The sequence below is a fragment of the Loxodonta africana genome, chromosome 18 (assembly GCF_030014295.1).
Source record: "Loxodonta africana isolate mLoxAfr1 chromosome 18, mLoxAfr1.hap2, whole genome shotgun sequence".
NCBI lineage: Eukaryota > Metazoa > Chordata > Mammalia > Proboscidea > Elephantidae > Loxodonta > Loxodonta africana.
In genome coordinates, this window is record NC_087359.1 from 25,642,279 (window position 1) to 25,660,514 (window position 18,236).

Below are 18,236 nucleotides of genomic sequence, written 5' to 3' on the forward strand. Positions count from 1 at the left end.
AGTGAGACCTTTCACCATAATTGTGAGTTTTTGTTTACCTTTATTTTCCAGCAGCAGTCAGCTACTCGAATGCAGGTATAAGGAAAACAGATGGAGTTTGGGCTGGGTTTTGCCCAGCAGGCACTACAGAAGGAGAAGGGCAAGGAAGTTGAATATATGCAAAGAAGCGGTGTCAACAATGGATCATGAAATCTTGGTAGGTAAGGAAAGATTTAGGGGCTGCGGTGGCGCAATGGTTAGGTGTTCAGCTGCTAAGCATAAAGTTGCCAGTTCGAACCCACCCAGCATTTCGGCAAGAGAAAAGACCTGGCGATTCGCTCCTGTAAAGGTTACAGCTATAAAGATTACAGCCTAGGAAACCCACAGGGCAGTTCTCTGTCACATCGAGTCTCTATGAATCAGAATTTGACTCAACAACACCTAACAACAAGGAAAGATTTTTTTAAGGCATTTTGTAAACATCAGCAATTCACATCTAGTTCTATTGGCCTGGAAGCCTGTGTTCATTCCTGTATGATGATGCTTCTCACACATGAAGATGCTCAAGAATTATCTGGGGCTTTTTCATAAATGCAGCCTTCTAGGCCATCTTGTGGGTTCTGACATAGCATTTTGCCATTGTAATAAGCACCCAAGTGATACTAATGTGGACCATTCTATAAGAAACACTGCGTTGCAGGCGTTTTAGGTGAAAGCACTTGAGAGTAGAATTGGGGAGGAGGGGAGCTGGGTTACTCAGGTAACTGTTTACCCTTTCCATTTCACAGCCATGAAATGATGACGTTCTAAATATTCGAGGTCCTTAACCAGGTAGCATAACTGAAAGGAAGCCACTATGAGGAGTAACACTGCAATGGATGAAGCAATAAATTCTGTATCTTTATTTTTTCCACTTTCATTAGTTTCCTTGGACAAACACAGATACAAGTCTTCGGAGTCTAAGAATCACTTTCGCATGGTTTGACATCTGATGCGTCAGTTTTCCAGAAAGCTAAAGAACTGTGCTCTGTTGGGGGAGAAACGGATAAACATTCTAAGAGAAACAATCATTTTTAAAATTCTTTAAATAACTAAGCCAAATCAAATACATCTTACAAATGTGTAGAATAAATGTACTTATGACAGGAACCTTTTAGTGTGAGGTTTAAGTGACACAAGAAAACATTAGCAAATGTTAAAGCACTCATTTCCAAAAGAGAAAATAAAGAGTTCTATATAACTGTGACAGTCAAGATTAAAAGAAAAAAAGAAACACTATCAGCCTTTATTGAGTCTCTAATGCACTCACAGTGCTGCGTCTGGGTGAAGACCGTAGGGCAGAAGAGCCTAAAGAAACACACCAACAAGGCTCTGGTTGCATTTTTTCTTTTTTTTAATTATCCTCTTCTAGGGTTTCCCTTTGTTTTTTTGTTTCGAATATTTTTTTCTACTAATTTGTACTAGGCTTATTGTGCTTTATCAATTTTTTTTATTGAACATCTCACCAGGACTACTATCTTTTGAACAATAACAATTTATTCCATGCCTTTGTAACTATTTGTAATGATAATGGTAACTGTCACCGGTTGGAAACGTTCCCCACATCATGCATCTTATTTCCAATAATCAGAGCTTTGAACAGGCTTGAACCAGTTCGGTCATGGCCAAGAAAGGGAAACCGAAAAGACCCCGAATTTTTAAAATTTCGGTGACCCAGCATGATAATTATGGGTCCAACCCTCGGAATGAAGACTGGGAAGAGGCATAGTGAGCCTTTCCAAGAACCCCATGTGGGAGATTGGATTATGAGCAGGACTGTGGAGAGTAACACATTGAAATCGGTGTGCGCACTGTCCATCTTTGAGCGGGGCAGTGTTGTTTCTGGCTTTGCACAAAATCCTAAGGGCAAAATATTTGGTTGCTATGCAACCCGTAAACTGCCCTTCTTTTCTAAGAGGGAGATTGCTTCCACCAGGGCTTCAACTTGTAATTTTTCCTGTTCCAGTTACCATTCTGGTACACGAAAATTAAAAAAAAAATCGTATCTGTTCCAGTTTTGCTTCCTCAGCCATGAATGAACCGGGAGGAACCGGTTCATTCAAAGCCTATGAGGTGCGTCTGATTAACCGATCAGCATTCTTGTCTCTCCCTTTGGCTGGTTACTTCTCAGACCCCTCTCTGTTATCTTCATCTGCTCCCAACTCTGTTGTCTCCCAGCCTGCAGATATAGGGGTATCAATGTTCTTGGTGCATTTCTAAGCCTACAGCCAGTAACAGCTTCAGCTTCTGGCTGATTCTTCCTTCTAGCAGCAAAGGTATTTAAATCCCAACGGTGAAACTTTAAAAGGTTGGCAGCTTTAAATGTTGGCCATTATACACTTCTTTTATTTTACTCAAACATAACATCATCTTCCTTAAAATATGTTGGTCTAGCAAATACTTTGCTCTAATGGACAATTTTCTAAACTCTAAGGATTGCTGAAGGAAGGAAAAAAATGTTAGAAGATCTGGAGATCAATCTCTATGGCCATGAATTACTTTGTAATTTGGGATGAGTACTTTATAATTTAAAACCAAGAGATGGTGAAAAGTTCAAATATTATTCAAGTTTAATTTGGAATTACACGAGATTGCACGTCACCCCATTATTCATTGAATAAAACCACAGCTGAGTTTTAAGGAAAAGAATTGAAAAGGAAGATGTTTATGCAAGTGGAGATACTGTAAGCAGCTCACTGCTTCATCCAGCTGTTTCTCCCTTCTCCCTTCCTTTTTAAAATCCCAGTGGACAAATACATATGGCTTCTTACAGCCATTACACAACAAAAGTGCTGATTATGGTGAAGGGCAAGTAGAAGTCCTAGCTCAAAGTTGCAATGTTAGACTTACCCTTGAAGCATTTGGGAATTTCAATGGTGCCATCTATGCACTGAGCATCCTCTGTATAGCTACACTTCTTTTCCTTATTTTTGCAGAAGAAGGAAACTTTTTCACCATGCAGCATTCCATTCTTAAATCTTTCTTGGAGCTTTACTCTTTCTCCTTGGAACAGCACAGTGGCTTTTTTAACAGATAATTTACAAGATGCTGCAAGACACAATATGTGTAGTCAAGACTTAAGCGTTGAGTAAATCTTTCTTAAGGAGAGCATAGCATTTGAACCAGTAGATGAGTACACCTGAAACACACAGGTCAAGACAAGAAGAGTCCAAGAACACACATACTGTGTAATCAATATCATTACAGCTCTATATCACTATAACCATTAGTCACTGCTTCCAAGATGGCCTCACTTCCTTCTGTAGTCACATAATAAGGTCAAAGCGGAAGCTCCAGACTCCTGGACTTAGTGTAAAAGAAATCCGACCAGATGGTATCATTTCATTCAAGCCTACACTGCCCCACCCAGATCCCATTTATTGAGCTGTTGCATCCATCCCCCAGTCACTGTGCGTGTTGGTTGCTAACAGTTCACAAAAGCTCCTTAGTCTGAAAAATTGCCTTCAGTCATAGAGAAGATACCTCTCCCTGGAAGTCATGCAAGCCCCACCCCACCTGGGGGAAAAAGGGAGCAGCCTATAGCCAATGACTGACTGACAAGGGGTTACAAAACGCAGGTTCCCTTGCCACTTGGTAGGGTCAGCTGTGGTGTACAATTCATGCTCCAGGGCTCCCTGTGGGATTAGGCTAAAGCTAGACTTTAGCTGAGACCACATCCTCGGTGCTTCTCAAATCGTGGTACCTGAACCAGCAGCATCAGCATCACCTAGGAACTTGTTAGAAATGCAAATTCTTAGGTCCCATTTTGGATCTACCTAATCAGAAACTTGAAGGTGGAGCCTAGCAATCTGTGTTTAAACAAGTCCTCCAGGTGATTTTGATGCACACTAATGCTTGAGAACAAGTGCCCTAGTCTATCTCATCTGCCTCACTCTCATTCTCCTGAGATACTCACTTAATAAATCAACTGCACTTGAATCCCTATCTTAGGCTCTGCTTCTAGGGATCCCAAAGGAAGACAATAGACATTTGTCATCTTGCTTGTTGTGCCTAAATTTCTCATTCTACTTAAACTCATCAGCCATAGCAACCTAAGCAGAGACATGATTGTTCTTTGTCTAGGTTGTTGTTGCTTGGATAAGCACGACATTGACTGGATCAAGGATGGGCATCTGACTCAAAAGGAGCCCAAGAGTCTCAGGGAAAAGATGCCAGTTAGTGATGGATCCTTTCGCTGAGATGCCCTGGTGTGGAGTCAAGTTAAATTCAAGAAGAGCAATCAAAGAGACACAGAGATAGAGAAACTATGATGGCACTGAATATGGAGAGGATAGCAATATCTCCTGGCTTTCAGTTCCAATTCCCAGGAGAACCAGTTGTACTTCATTTCCTCATCTTCGGTGTCCATATGATTACCTGTTGCCCGTAAACAATAAGCCTCCTTTTCCTTGAACTAGCTTGAATGTGGAGTTGCTTTTTACAACAAGATGGGCCTTGACTAGAACAAAGCAAAAAATGATACTCATAGGCAAAGAGTCAAGAAACAACTCTGGAAAGCCCACTTGATCTTCTACCATATTATCACACATAAAAAGTCACTGTTTATTTCATAAATCAGTTTCGTCTCAAGCAAGCTTCCTAAGCATGAGGCTTCACCATGTGCATGCGAATCCTAAAGTCTCTCACATGCCAATAGCAGTGAAGCAAGTATGAGCAATAAGTAGAAAACGATTGGGACAAGAAAATAGCAAGTAAAGGTGATCCATTAAATACATTCAGACATTGTAAGATCTCACCCAAATTTCCATACCTTTACAACTTGGCTGAGCAGACCAGGTCCCCAATTTACTACATTCTACTTCTTCTGGGCCATCCAGGGCAAATGTATCATGGCAACCATACGTGGCTTTATCCTTGTAATAAAGTACTTGTTTTGCAGGGTAGTTCACAAATCCATTGTCTGGTCTTGATGGAAATGGGCACTTTACTTCTAAAAAGTTTATTTAATAAGACATATTAGTAATGAATATGTAGTGTTGTCCCATGGTTATGGAACAGTTACATTCTAATCTCCATTGCACTACGGAATCACTGGGCGTTCCAGCGACTGTTATGCACATCCTGTGGTCTTGTCTGGCATGCCCCACTTCTCCTCCCAGGCCAAGTTGAAGGGCTACCAACTCTGTGAAGCTTTCCCAGGCAGCTCCAGGCACTGAATTGCGTTATATATAATTTTCCTAAGGTAAGAAGCCAGTGTCATTCATTGGTATCTCCATCACCTAGTACCATGCCTAGTACGTGATAGATGCTTAATAAACATTTGTTGAATGAAGGAATTTGAAACACTCTATGATAGTGGAATTTTCAAAAATGGGATTCTAAATCAATGTAATTATTTTGTCTCATTTCACTTACCTCTGCATTCTGGTAGTTGAGTCCAATTTCCACGTTCCGTGCAGGAAATTGTGTCATTTCCAAATATTGCATGGTGTGGCAAACACGCAAAGACTGCAGTGTCCCGATAGAGGGAGTTGTTTCCAACCGATGGCTTATAAACACTCAAGGTGGCGAATTTAGGTATGGGTGGTGGAGGACAGGTTATAGCTGGAAAAAGAAAGAATTATCATCTCTGTGAAAATAGTCAAGTTTTATAAATATACTTCGCAGTAAGAAAAAAAATCAAAGGTGAACTTGAGAAAATGCAAACTTTAAAAAAAATTTTTATTGTGCTTTAAGTGAAAGTTTACAAATCAAGCCAGTCTCTCATAGAAAAATTTATATACACCTTGCTATATACTCCTAGTTGCTCTCCCCCTAATGAGACAGCACACTCCTCTCCACCCTGTATTTCCGTGTCCACTCAGCCAGCTTCTCTTCCCCTCTGCCGTCTCATCTCCGCTCCAGACAGGAGCTTCCCACATAGTCTCACGTGTCTACTTGATCCAAGAAGCTCACTCCTCACCAGTATCATTTTCTGTCTTATAGTCTAGTCCAATCCCTGTCTGAAGAGTTGGCTTTGGGAATGGTTCCTGTCTTGGGCTAACAGAAGGCCTGGGGACCATGACCTCCGGGGTCCTTCTAGTCTCAGTCAGACTATTAAGTCTGGTCTTTTTACAAGAATTTGAGGTCTGCACCTCACTGCTCTCCTGCTCCTTCGGGGATTCTCTGTTGTGTTCCCTGTCAGGGCAGTCATCGGTTGTAGCCAGTCACCTTCTAGTTCTTCTGGTTTTAGGCTGATGTAGTCTCTGATTTATGTGGCCCATTCTGACTCTTGGGCTCAAGAAAATGCAAACTTTGATTGAATGCCAGGATGTCTTAGTTATCTAGTGCCCCTATAACAGTAATACCACAAGTGGATGCCTTTAACAATAGAAACATTTTTTCTCAAAGTTTAGGAGGCTAAAAGTCTGAATCCAGGGTGCTGGCTCAAGGGGAAGGCTTTCTTTCTCTGTTGGCTCTAGAGGAAGGTCCTTGTCTCTTCTGAGCTTCTGCTCCTGGGCAATCTTCACATGGCTTGGCATGTGTCTTTCCCCATCACTGCTTTCTCTCTTGCTTGTTTAATCTCTTTATATCTCAGAAGAGATTGACTCAAGACATACCCTACACTAATCCTGCTTCATTAACATAACAAACACAACCCATTCTCAAATGGGATTATAACTGCATGCATAAAAAAACATTCCCACTTTTAGCTACATCATAGGACAGAGTAGAACCACCCCATATGGTTTCCAAGAAGCAGCTGGTGGATTTGAACTGCTGACCTTTTGCTTAGCAGCCAAGCTCTTAACCACTGCACCACCAGGGCTCCTACTACAGGCATAGAGGTTAGGACTTACAACACATATTTTGGGGGGACACAATTCAATCCATAATACATGGTAAAAACTGTTAATTATGGATGCCAAATAAGAAAATATCTCCAAATCGAATGTCCGACGCAGTCAAAAAAACTCCGAGGTGAAGTAAATATAAGTCTTGCCAGCACTAATTTGCCTCCTACAATAACACATGGTTATGTTTCCATAAAGCCTTTGATCCAAATGTTACAGTAGAAAATGTTTCTGGAAGTCAGAATCAATGGAGGACATTGCTGAGCGACCACCATGCAATAATTGCTGGCGACAGTAACTCGGTGCAAAGTCATTTTTGACATTAGAGTTCTGCTAGTTCAGGCTTGCTTGTTCCTATTGAATGTCTCCTGCTTTTGGACACTACACGTATGGGGGTTATCCATGTATGTTCAAGGACTTAAAGACACCATAGTGGGTCATCATCCTGATCAGGCCAATGTGGAGTTTCAACCAGTTCAGGAAATGTTATACTACTAACATAATAGAAGATAACGCAGACCAAAATATGATTTATCTTGAGTTATCTAGATCCTTCTACCCAAAGTGTGGTCCAAGGTTGAGCAGTATGGGAGCTTGTTAGAAATGCAGAATCTCGGACCTTACCCCAGACCTACTGAGTCAGAAGCTCAGTCTAACAAGATCCCCAGATAATTATGAGAAGCATTCGTTTAGGTTAGATTGAAGCTAATGTAGCCTTCCTGGTTGTAATTTATAAGCAATCGATTTACATATTTGATATAAGTCTGCTTAAAAGGGCAACTATTTAATAAAAGCCACGTTGATTCCCACTGCTGAGTGAAAAACTTCATTTATCCTTAAAAAACTTCTTCTTTATACTTCTGGTTTTCTTAAACTAGTGTTCATTTGAAATTGCTTTACTTTTCCACTTGCTTTTGCTAGGACAGACCGGGTTGAAAGATGAAAGAACCATAATTATTACTTCAATGCCCTGACCTCCTGGTCAAGGAGTGGCCTTGTAGAGATCACACATTAGGGAGCATAAGAACGTCCCTCCCTGTATTAACAAAGCCCAGGGCTGACCCTGACTGCTTGTCTGAGCATCACCTGAACAAGTCATTGCCATCTTTTGATGGAATCTCAACCAGCTTCTAGGGTATGAGGCCCTGTAATGGGCCCTGAGCATACTGGGAAGGCTGCTTTCATTGTCTTCCTCATCTCTAGACTCCCTCCCTGAGGGTGGGGCCAAGCGTCCTTTGGTCTTACAGCCTCAGTGCTGAGAGTAGGATCTGGTGCATACTAGGTACTGGATACAAGTTTCTTGAATGAATGAATGAGGTTCCAGGGTGGTTGGAAGTTTCATTCCATTGTTTTCAGAATGTCTCCTAGGCAAATGGTGGCAGACCGTGAAAGATGAATGGACCCATCCTCAAACCCCTGCCAAACACTGTGGGAGGGTCGAGTTAACAAACCCAGCAACCAGTGGCTCTAATAGGTGGAGGATGCAAAATGTGTCCCTGAGGAGGATGCTTCCCTTCTGTCACTCCATGCGGCTGTTGCATCCTCCAGAGCAGGATGGTGGTATCAGGATGATCATCTCATTGGGCCAACACTGAAGGGTTTCCTGGGACATAGCACTTTCAGTACTAAAACCAGGAAAGTCCCGGACTAATTGGAACAAGTTGGTCACCCTCCCTCGTAAATGGGCCCACAGACTCACGAGCACAGACAGGAAGCCCTGGATTCCATCTTCCTTCCTCGGTGCATTTGGCAGATTTAGTTCCATTCAGCTGAAACCTACAAAAGGAAAATGTAGTCCATTAAGTAGTAAAATAATCCATCAGCAGCATCTCAGATGTCTTCCACACTGAGCATTGCTTCAGGGTAGTACTATTGACTTCTTTCCCATCTTAGAATGCTGCTTTCCTGAGGACCCAGCTCAGTCTATCTCACTGAAAATATAACGTTCTGTCCTTGAAGCCAATTCTTTCAAGGTTGTTTACCATCAAACCCAGTAGCACATTGATGTTTCAGATTAAAGGACTGTTGCTCTTTCACAAAGAGTATTTCTTAATCTCAAATTCTAAATGAGGGTCCTCAGTAAAAATTTGCCCTAATGTGCAGCCAGGGTGCCACTGACAATGTCACAGTGATGTCTGCTCACAAGGCAGATGAGATGGGTGAACAACTATAAGTGCTTCCTTGCTGTGGGTGTTGTACTGCGTTTTGTGAAGACTACGGGTACTATGTTTTCTGTCATCACACTCCTGACATTCTCCATAGAATTCTCTTCTCTCTTCTAGGTCAGCCAATTAAATTTGCCTCATAACTAAAACCCAAGCCCTAGTCCTAAAATATTTTAAACCTTATGCCAAGATTTAAGGAGCCCTGGTGGTGCAATGGCTAAGCACTCAGCTGCTAACCGAAAGGTTATTGGTTCAAACCCACAAGCTGCTCTGTGGGAGAAAAAACCTACCAATATGCTCCTGTAAAGACTGCAGCCTAGAAAACCCTGTGGGGCAGTTCTACTCTGTCCTAGAGGGTCGCTATGAGTCGGAATTTACTCCACAGCACGCAACAACAACAAATGCCAAGATTTGGCCCAGAACTAAGCTTCTGTTAAGGGTGAAATTATTTTAATTCATGATCGTAAAAAAACATTTGGCTATTGTTTTTTCTAGGAGATAAACTCATAGGATAAGTGATTCATTTTTTCCTTGACTGAACTGTTCAAATCATTTTCATCTGCCTAGCTTATACTAATAGAAATTCATGACAATGTTAAAAATTGCTATTCATCCCACCAAGTTTTCTTGATATATTTATTATGTATTTCTCAGAGATGAATAAAAATGTAGATTTCTGAATTAAAAAAAAAATTGGCACAGAGGTTATAGAAAATTATCATCTAGTTACAATTGTTTCAATATGCCTCCTCAGGTAAGCACTTACTCAGGGCAGAAAAATTAGATACAGTGATAACACCATATTGCACTAGTTGCTAGTTCCCATCTATTACTCGCCCCAGATGTCACTGTGGCATATATTCAAAGCAGGACAAAAATTGTTTTGTATTCAGTAAGTCCAACCTAAAGGACCAGTCTGGATGTTTAGATTAAGGGCACTGAAATGTGCCATGTGTATTAGCTACGCAGTCACCTGGATGAGCTTACCCAGTGTTACAAGTAAAGCTGATTGTGTTGGGATATTCAAAGGTTGTATAGCGTACAGCTCCATTTTCTAAGATTCCAGCAAAAGGACATACTCGAGCTGTGATTGAAAGATAAAAAGTAAGTTTCTATTGATAGGATTTTCCATTAAAATATATATGCCCATTTTCATCCTTTTGTCCAATATCTCTACTAGTAACTCTTCTAAGAAAATAATTCAAAGTAGATCAAATGATATATGCACTAAAACGTTCATTACACTCCTACCTCTAATAACAAAATTTGGACAATCTAAATGTTCACTGTCAGGGGATTGTCTCATCATAGTATATCAAGAGTTGAACTCGTGCTCAGTTTATTGGGCATTAAAGTTTGATGACTAAGTAAGATATTTTTTAGAATCATACATCTGGAAACTATAACATCACTTTAGAGCCATCATTTATACAGCCAATAATACATGAATTCTAAGGACTGTAGAAATATAATAAAATTTTATAATATGCTGAATCAAACTAGAAAAAAAAATACAAGAGTACTTACCCTTTGCAATGATGAGAAAATAATACATGTGGAAAATAACTCAAAAAAACGAAATTGTTAGTGTTGCAGTTATGCTTATTGAAAGAAAAAAATTGTCTTAATGATATTATCGTGATTTTTCATTAAAAATTATGTTTAGTCTCTTCTACTCAAAAAGCATATTAAAACCAGTGTGAACATATATAATTCTGACAAAGGTCATGTTCATTAGCCAAAAATAACCAGAGCTCAGATCAGTTTATTTTTACCACTTAGCTACTCCACATAATTGTCAAAAGTTCTGTCTGGTTGATTGCCCAATATTTGACTGTAGTAAATAATGCTAGCATGATGTCACAAATCCATAGTGCGTGGAAAAAATCAACATAGCCATCTACAATAAAGCAATAGTGGTATATGTGTGTGTTTATAATTTTTTTTTTTTATACAACACCAAAAAACCCAGTGCCATTACAACTCATAGCAACCCTATGGGACAGAGTAGAACTGCCCCATAGAGTTTCCAAGGAGCGCCTGGTGGATTCGAACTGCTGACCCTTTGGTTAGCAGCCATAGCACTTAACCACTACACTACCTGGGTTTCCGTGTGTGTGTATACAGTACACATATATATTTTTTAGATGAAAACTTCTATTCATTTCAGAAACTACCGAATCAGCTTCCATTTTGAGGCAAAGCCCAAAGATATGATGATTCCCCGGTTTTCTTTCTCCAGGTGGCTCTTTGCCATCAGTTTACATTTCAGAGTATCTACCAAACCCAGTGGAGCCCCACTGGATTCCAATTGATTCTGACTTGTAGTGACCCTATAGGACAGAGTAGAGCTGCCCCACAGGGTTTCCAAGAATGTAAATCTTTACGGAAGCAGACTGCCACATCTTTCTCCTGCAGAGTGCTGGTGGGTTTGAACAACCGACCTTTTGGTTAGCAGCCAGTGCTTTAACCACTGAGCACCAGGGCTCTTTAGAGTATCTACTCTCCTAATTTCTGGAGTGTTTTCCTCTCCTTTTATCTTTCACTAGCCAGGACTCTTTTAAACCTCTCTGAGTTCTAGGTAGGATCTTCTCATCTTCTCCAGCTAGCACTTACTGCCTCAATTCCCTTTTCCCAGGGAGAACTCCCAGACCCTCTGGTTTCTTAGCAGCCTCCCCACTCTGCAGCCTTTGCTGACCCTCTGCACCACAAGAATGACGAGGGTGGTCATCCCACAGAATGCTCAGAATCCGAATGAGGGGAGAGAACCTGCTAGGAGGTACTTACGTAGACATTTCAGAGTGTTGACAGGCCACATGCCGGTAAGAGGGCACGTAAACCGTCTCATCACTCCTCCCCTGGCCACATAACCCGGCTGGCAGGTGTACGTGATCTGTTCTCCTGGGTCATAGAACGATTTTAATGGCAAGACTATAGCAAATGGTACTTCTTCTGGCCTGGGACAGGCTGCAATACAGCACAAAGCAATTGGTTAAGAAATCTATACTTGCGTTTTAAAAGTTCAGCAAGCATACAAATGAAAAATAAATATTTAATGCTACTAATAATGAGTATGACAAGTCCCATACCAAATTCTTCAGATGCAATGTCTCATCTAGTTGCCTCAACAACCTTTTGAAGTAGGTACTTTTATTATCCCCATTTTATAGTTTGACTACCAACACTCAACATCATGATAAACGGATCCACAATCAACATCCATGCAAACAGCAGTCAAGAAATCAAACGACGTATTGCATTGGGCAAACCTGCCACAAAAGACCTGTTTAAAGTATTAAAATGCGAAGATGTCACCTTCAAGACTAAGGTGTGCCTGACCCAATCAAGGGTGTTTTCAATTGCCTCATATGCCTGTGAAAACTGGACAATGAATAAGGAAGACCGAAGAATTGATGCCTTTGAATTATGGTATTGGCGACGAATACTGAATATACCATGGACTGCCAAAAGGCAAACAAATCTGTTTTGGAAGAAATACAGCCAGAATGCTCCTTAGAAGCAAGGATGATGAGACTACGTCTCATATACTTGGGACGTGTTATCAGAAGGGATCAGGCCCTGGGGAAGGACATCATGCTTGGTAAAGTAGAGGGTCAGTGAAAAAAGAGGAAGACTCTCAACAAGATGGACTGACACAGTGGCTGCAACAATGGGTTCAAGCATAACAACGATTATGAGAATGGCACAGGACCTGGCACTGTTTCATCCTGTTGTACACAGGGTTGCTATAAGTTGGAACTGACTTGATGGCACCTAACAGCAAGAACCAAAACCCAAAACAAAGCCATTGCCATCAAGTCGATTCCAACTCATAGTGACCCTATGGGACCAAGTAGAACTGCCCCAAAGGAGTTCCAAGGAGCTACTGGTGGACTTGAACTGCCCACCTTTTGTTTCACAGCTGAGCTCACTGAGCCTTAAATTGCTAAGTGTCTCATGGAGATTTTAAGTATGACAGATTATAAAATAAGTATCAACCCAGTCTGGTCAGCGTTCCACTATAGAAGGGGATTTAAAGTTACTATTAATGATCCTTGACAAATACTAGGGGTTGAATAGATTAAGTATTTTTTCAAAAGAAAAAGTACTCACTCCGTCCTGCAATAGCAACATGCCAAAGAAAACTTGAGAAGAAGATGAGCACCCAAGAAATCATTGTGGACGACATTGATTCGCACTGGCACTTCCAAAGCTGCTTTCCTTCACTGAAAAGAGAGATGTAAATATAACACTGCTTAAATATTAATCTTTTTGGGGGGTTTACTTTGATCTGTGTAGACAGAAGATAAAGTATCATGATTTGAAAGGGACTCTGAGACCTAGGTACATTCTTTAATCATTTACTTTTCATTTCTGTGGGTCCGTTATGAAATCTTTGGTAGATGGTTTCTCTGTCTCCATGGCATTTATGTTCATGGCACAAAATATTTTATTATTGCCTATAGAGAATTCTGGTGATTCCCAGATTCTCCAGAAGTCCAGATCTCTGATTCCCCATCCTTTGTTTTGCATCTATAGTGGGCAATGCACTAAAAAGGAGGAATCCCTACCTCAGCCATGGCCTTGGTGTATCAACTTTGGACAGTTACTTAATGTCTCTGCGTCTCAGTGTCTGCACCACTGAAATGATATTCCAGTTCCAGGTGTATGCTTCTAAAGAACACCTTTCTTACTTAGGTACAAAAACCTAAAAGACTGAGCTCACTGTCTTCTCTTGATTACCAGTACTTCTTCCCAATTTCCCTTTTACCTGAAATTAGTAGCAAGATCCTCCTGGTAGCTCCACTTATGAGCTTAGAACTCTCCTACACCTCTTCTTGTGTCAAATCAACACAAAATCCTGCTCATCCATTTTTAATATGCCTTAGATCTGTCTAGACAGATCCCTAGATCTGTTCCAGGTATTTGAAAGTTGATATGAAATGGCAATTTCAGACTCAAAGAAGAAAAGATAGCAAGGAGAAGGAGAGAATGGGCCAACGCTGATGATGTTGTTTGAGAGGGTTGAGTGGGCACCATTCGCGACTCCATAGTTCTCTCATATATCGTTTGCTCTAACGTTCCTTGAGACACTTGTGTTTGAGAAATGTTGGTGTCAGGCAGTGTTTCTTAAATTCTGCTCCTAATGAACACTGTGTTCCAGGGCAAGAAGAAAAGTATACTGTTGCTAAAATGAAATAATGGTGATCTGTCTCCTTTTATGAGTAAGTCACAATCTTCACACACATACATACCAGCACCACCTTAGAAGGGAAAGGATTTTTGTTTACCTCATCACTCCCATTGTTGTTGTTCTTAGCTGCCATGCAGTCGGTCTCTGACTCATCATGGCCCTATGCACTAGGCCTCTATGTACAGGATGGGATCATTGTGATCCATAGGGTTTTCATTGATTTTTGGAAGTAGATTATCAGGCCTTTCTTTTTAGTCCATCTTAGTCTAGAAGCTCCGCTAGAGTCTGTTCAACACCACACAAACCTCTACTGACAGGTGAGTGTTGGCTGCACTTGAGGTGTACTACTGGGAATTGAACCTGGTATCCTGCATGGAGGCCGAGAATTCTACCACTAAACCATCACTGCCCTCCTCAGATCACTCTCAGGCTCCCCTTTATTGTGGAGAATCCCCTCAAGAGGTGAAGAAGAGAGGAAACTAATGAAATCAGAGGGGTTAAGTTGTTTTACAGAATAAAGTTGAGGTAGTTGGAGAAAGAGCAATAAACCACAGTCTGGAGGTATCAGACAAAGAAAATTTGGGAAGAAAAGGTTGAAATTGAGAACGCTTTTAGCAGCAGCTACAAACTGAGTGGTAGACATTGAGAAGAGAAGTGACGGGAGACAGTTTTTAATGATGTTTGCGCTCCCTTACATAAGGGAGATTTCTGGAGGGGTGGAAATATTCCATATCTTCTTTTAGGTGGTCATTGTTACCTAGATACACAAGAGCCCTAGCGGCTCAGTGGTTAAGCACTCAGCCGCTAACTGAAAGAAAGATCAGATGTTCAAACCCACCAGCCGCTCTGCAGGGAAAAAAAAGTGGCAACTGGCCTCCATAAAGATTACAGTCTTGGAAACACTATGTGGCAATTCTACTCTGTTGTACCGGGTCACTACGAGCCCAAATCTACTCAATGGCAACAGGTTTGGTTTTACTTGGGTACAATAACTCATCAAACTAACATTTAAGATCTGTACATTTTACTGTATGTTAATTATGCCTCTGCTTAAAAACAATGGTTTCTCAGTTGTATTGGACTCAGTCTGGTGGAGGCTGTGGTAGCTGTGGTTAGTTAGTCCTTTGGACCAATCTTTTCCTTGTGTCTTTGGTTTTCTTCATTCTTCCTTGCTCCAGATGGGGTGGGACCAGTAGAGTATCTTAGGTGGCCACTCAGAAGCTTCTAAGACCCCAGACACTACTCACCAAAGTAGGATGTAGAACATTTTCTTTATAAACTATGTTATGCCAATTGAGCTAGATGTCCCCCGAGACCACGGCCCTCGGCCCTCAGCCCCAGTAACTCAGTCCCTCAGGGAGGTTGAATGTGTCTATGAATCTTCTATGACTTTGCCTTGGTCAAGTCGTGTTTACTTCCCCACTGTTGTACCGTCTTACCCTTCGCCAATGTTACCACTTATCTATTGTCTAGTTAGGTGCCTGGCTACCACCACCAACTGCTCTGACAGGGATCACGATAGAGGATCCAGACAAAGCAGGAGAAAAATGTAGAACAAAATTCAAATTCACAAAACAAAACCCAAAAACACCAGACTTACTGGTTTGACAGAGACTGGAAAAACACAGAGTATGGCCCCCGGACATTATTTTAACTCAGTAGTGAAGTTATTCATGAGGTCCACCCTTCAGCCAAAGATTAGACAGGCCCAAAAAACAAACAACAACATGTAGTTCACACATGTATATGAGACTAAACGGGCACACCAGTTCAGGGGCAAGGACAAGAAGGTGGGAGGGGACAGGAGAGCTGGAAGAATGGAAATGGGAACTCAAGGTCGAGAAGAAGAGAGTATTGACACATTGTGGCGTTGGCAACCAATGTCGCAAAACAATATATGTATTGTTTAATGAGAAACTAATTTGCTCCGTAAACTTTCACCTAAAGCACAATAAAAAAAAAAAAAAAAAGGCTTTTTCCCTCCTTTCCTCCCTCCTTTCCTTCCTGTGCTCAGATAATGACAAGGATATGTCAAAAGGACCAAGAAGCCATTTAATGAGGCTCTCACTGGCCAAATCTAAGACAATTTAAGCAACAAAATAAGTAATGCTGGTAACCCACTATAATGGGTTTTAATCCACTGAATAAAGCAGGAGTCAACAAGTCTACCCTGAGAGCAATAAACAAAGTGACAAATATATGGTGAAATGAGAAATTTATTCCTTACAGTGCAGTGCCAATAATAAATATAGAGGGAATATCAGAATTAGAAAATCACAGTTTGACAATTATAGAAATATTTAATTCTCCCTGGAAATGTCAAGGGATGCTAAGACTAGGGGTACAAGTGGGATGAGAAATGAGATGCTCCCCACTTGTTTACTGAGTCTTAACAGTATCTCCACATAAAATATTTATTTATTAGAAATGGGAAAATGAAGTGATTCATAGTGGAGAAATCTGGCAGATACCAATTTAATCAAGTAATCAAAAGTAATCCCCCTGGTGATTGACATTATGTTTTCCCCCAATAAAGTACAATGAAAAGAGCACGGCACCACTTCTGTGATATCCCTGCCAAAAATGTAATAACTTGGGTCACATCATGAGGAAGCATTGTGCATACCCAAATTGAAGGACATTATCTAAAAGGACTGCCCTGCAATCTTCAAAAAGGTACATGTCGAAAAAGACAAAGACTGAGGGAGACTAGGTAGACAGATAGCTGTCGTCGTGTTCACTCATGGTGATCTTATGTACAACAGAACAAAGTGTTGCCTGGTCCTCCATCATCCTCAAAATTGCCAGCGTGTTTGAGTTCATCGCTGTGGCTATTTTGCCAATCCGTCTTACCGAGGCTCTCCCTTGTCCTTGCTGGTCCTCTAGCTCACAAAACTTGATGTTCTCTTCTAGTGATTGATCCCTCTTGATGATGTGTCTGAAGCAATAGAGCCAAACAATGTTCTGTTGCCATCCATAAAGTTTTCATTGGCTAATTTTCTGAAATAGATCCCCAGGCCTTTCTTCCTGGTTTGCCTTCGTCTGAAATCTGGCCACCATGGTATTATCGAAAAATGACGCAAAATAATCATAACAGGGAAATGAAGAAACAACTAAATCAAACTTAGTTTGACAATTTTTATGGGGAGTCACATATACTTGTGGTTATTATTATTTTTTTGGTAGTAAAAATGTCCTTTATTTGTATAATTAAATATAAAGATTTTGCATTATAACCTGTAGAATTAATAAATTGTCATTATTATTAGTCCTGAGTGCTTTGCTACTTGAACATATCTGAGAACTACAAGATGCTCCTAGAACTCTTCCAAAAACACATATGGGTTTTATGAAAAGTCTTTCAGTGAGATGAGGTGCCATTGTACCATTCACTTATTTTTACCTTTTGGTTTGTGATACACTGTTCCAAATAACTTTAGTTCTATGTGGTTGATATGCTGTTTGATCTATTTTTCCTCTCCATTTAGTTCAACTGTGGTAATAACCCCAGGAACTGCCTAACAATTGGTGGTAAATGACAGTCTAAAGACACATTTAAACTTACCATGGAAGTTTAATTTGGCAAAGCAAATGGAAAAACCATTAAGACAAAATCCAAGAAATTTTGGCAAATCAAGGGATTGTTTTGTATCGTTGGGGCTTATATTCACCACTGAAGATTAGCCAACTCTTAGATTCAATTTTGCACTCTTGTGTGTTACATTGTATTAACCACGAACAAGAAAACATAGAGTCTTAGGTTGAAGAATACATGACAATATTTGTTTTACAAGGAACATAGCACCTTGTGCATGAAATTCTTAATGACTTTATGCCCTTTCCTACCCTAATTTATAAAGTAAACTACAAAGACCTTGAGTCAGAGTCCAAGGCTTCGTATTCCTGCAACCACCTTGCATCACCTGTCCAAAAGCTTTCTTATTTACTTCACAAACAGAGACTTTGGCCATAACATTAAACATTTAGCAACAGGTTTAATTAAAACAACCCCCCCCCCGCCAAAAAAAAAAACCTGCTGTCACTGTTGTCTCTTTCTAGCTTAGG

The 18,236-nt window shown here is 40.6% G+C and overlaps 1 protein-coding gene across 1 annotated transcript in view; it reads right to left on the bottom strand.

The window, feature by feature from the left end:
* Positions 1-664: 664 nt before the first annotated feature.
* APOH (apolipoprotein H) overlaps positions 665-18,236 on the bottom strand; it is a 40,929-nt gene continuing 23,357 nt past the window's right edge. Inside the window, exons 2-9 of the mRNA XM_064270873.1 lie at positions 13,091-13,203; positions 11,765-11,944; positions 9,965-10,061; positions 8,512-8,588; positions 5,395-5,583; positions 4,790-4,969; positions 2,869-3,066; positions 665-1,006 (exon numbers count right to left, since the gene is read on the bottom strand). Of these exons, the coding sequence (XP_064126943.1) occupies positions 939-1,006; positions 2,869-3,066; positions 4,790-4,969; positions 5,395-5,583; positions 8,512-8,588; positions 9,965-10,061; positions 11,765-11,944; positions 13,091-13,166 (1,065 nt within the window). The 5' untranslated portion in view covers positions 13,167-13,203 and the 3' untranslated portion in view covers positions 665-938. The remainder of the gene's footprint in view (positions 1,007-2,868; positions 3,067-4,789; positions 4,970-5,394; positions 5,584-8,511; positions 8,589-9,964; positions 10,062-11,764; positions 11,945-13,090; positions 13,204-18,236) is intronic.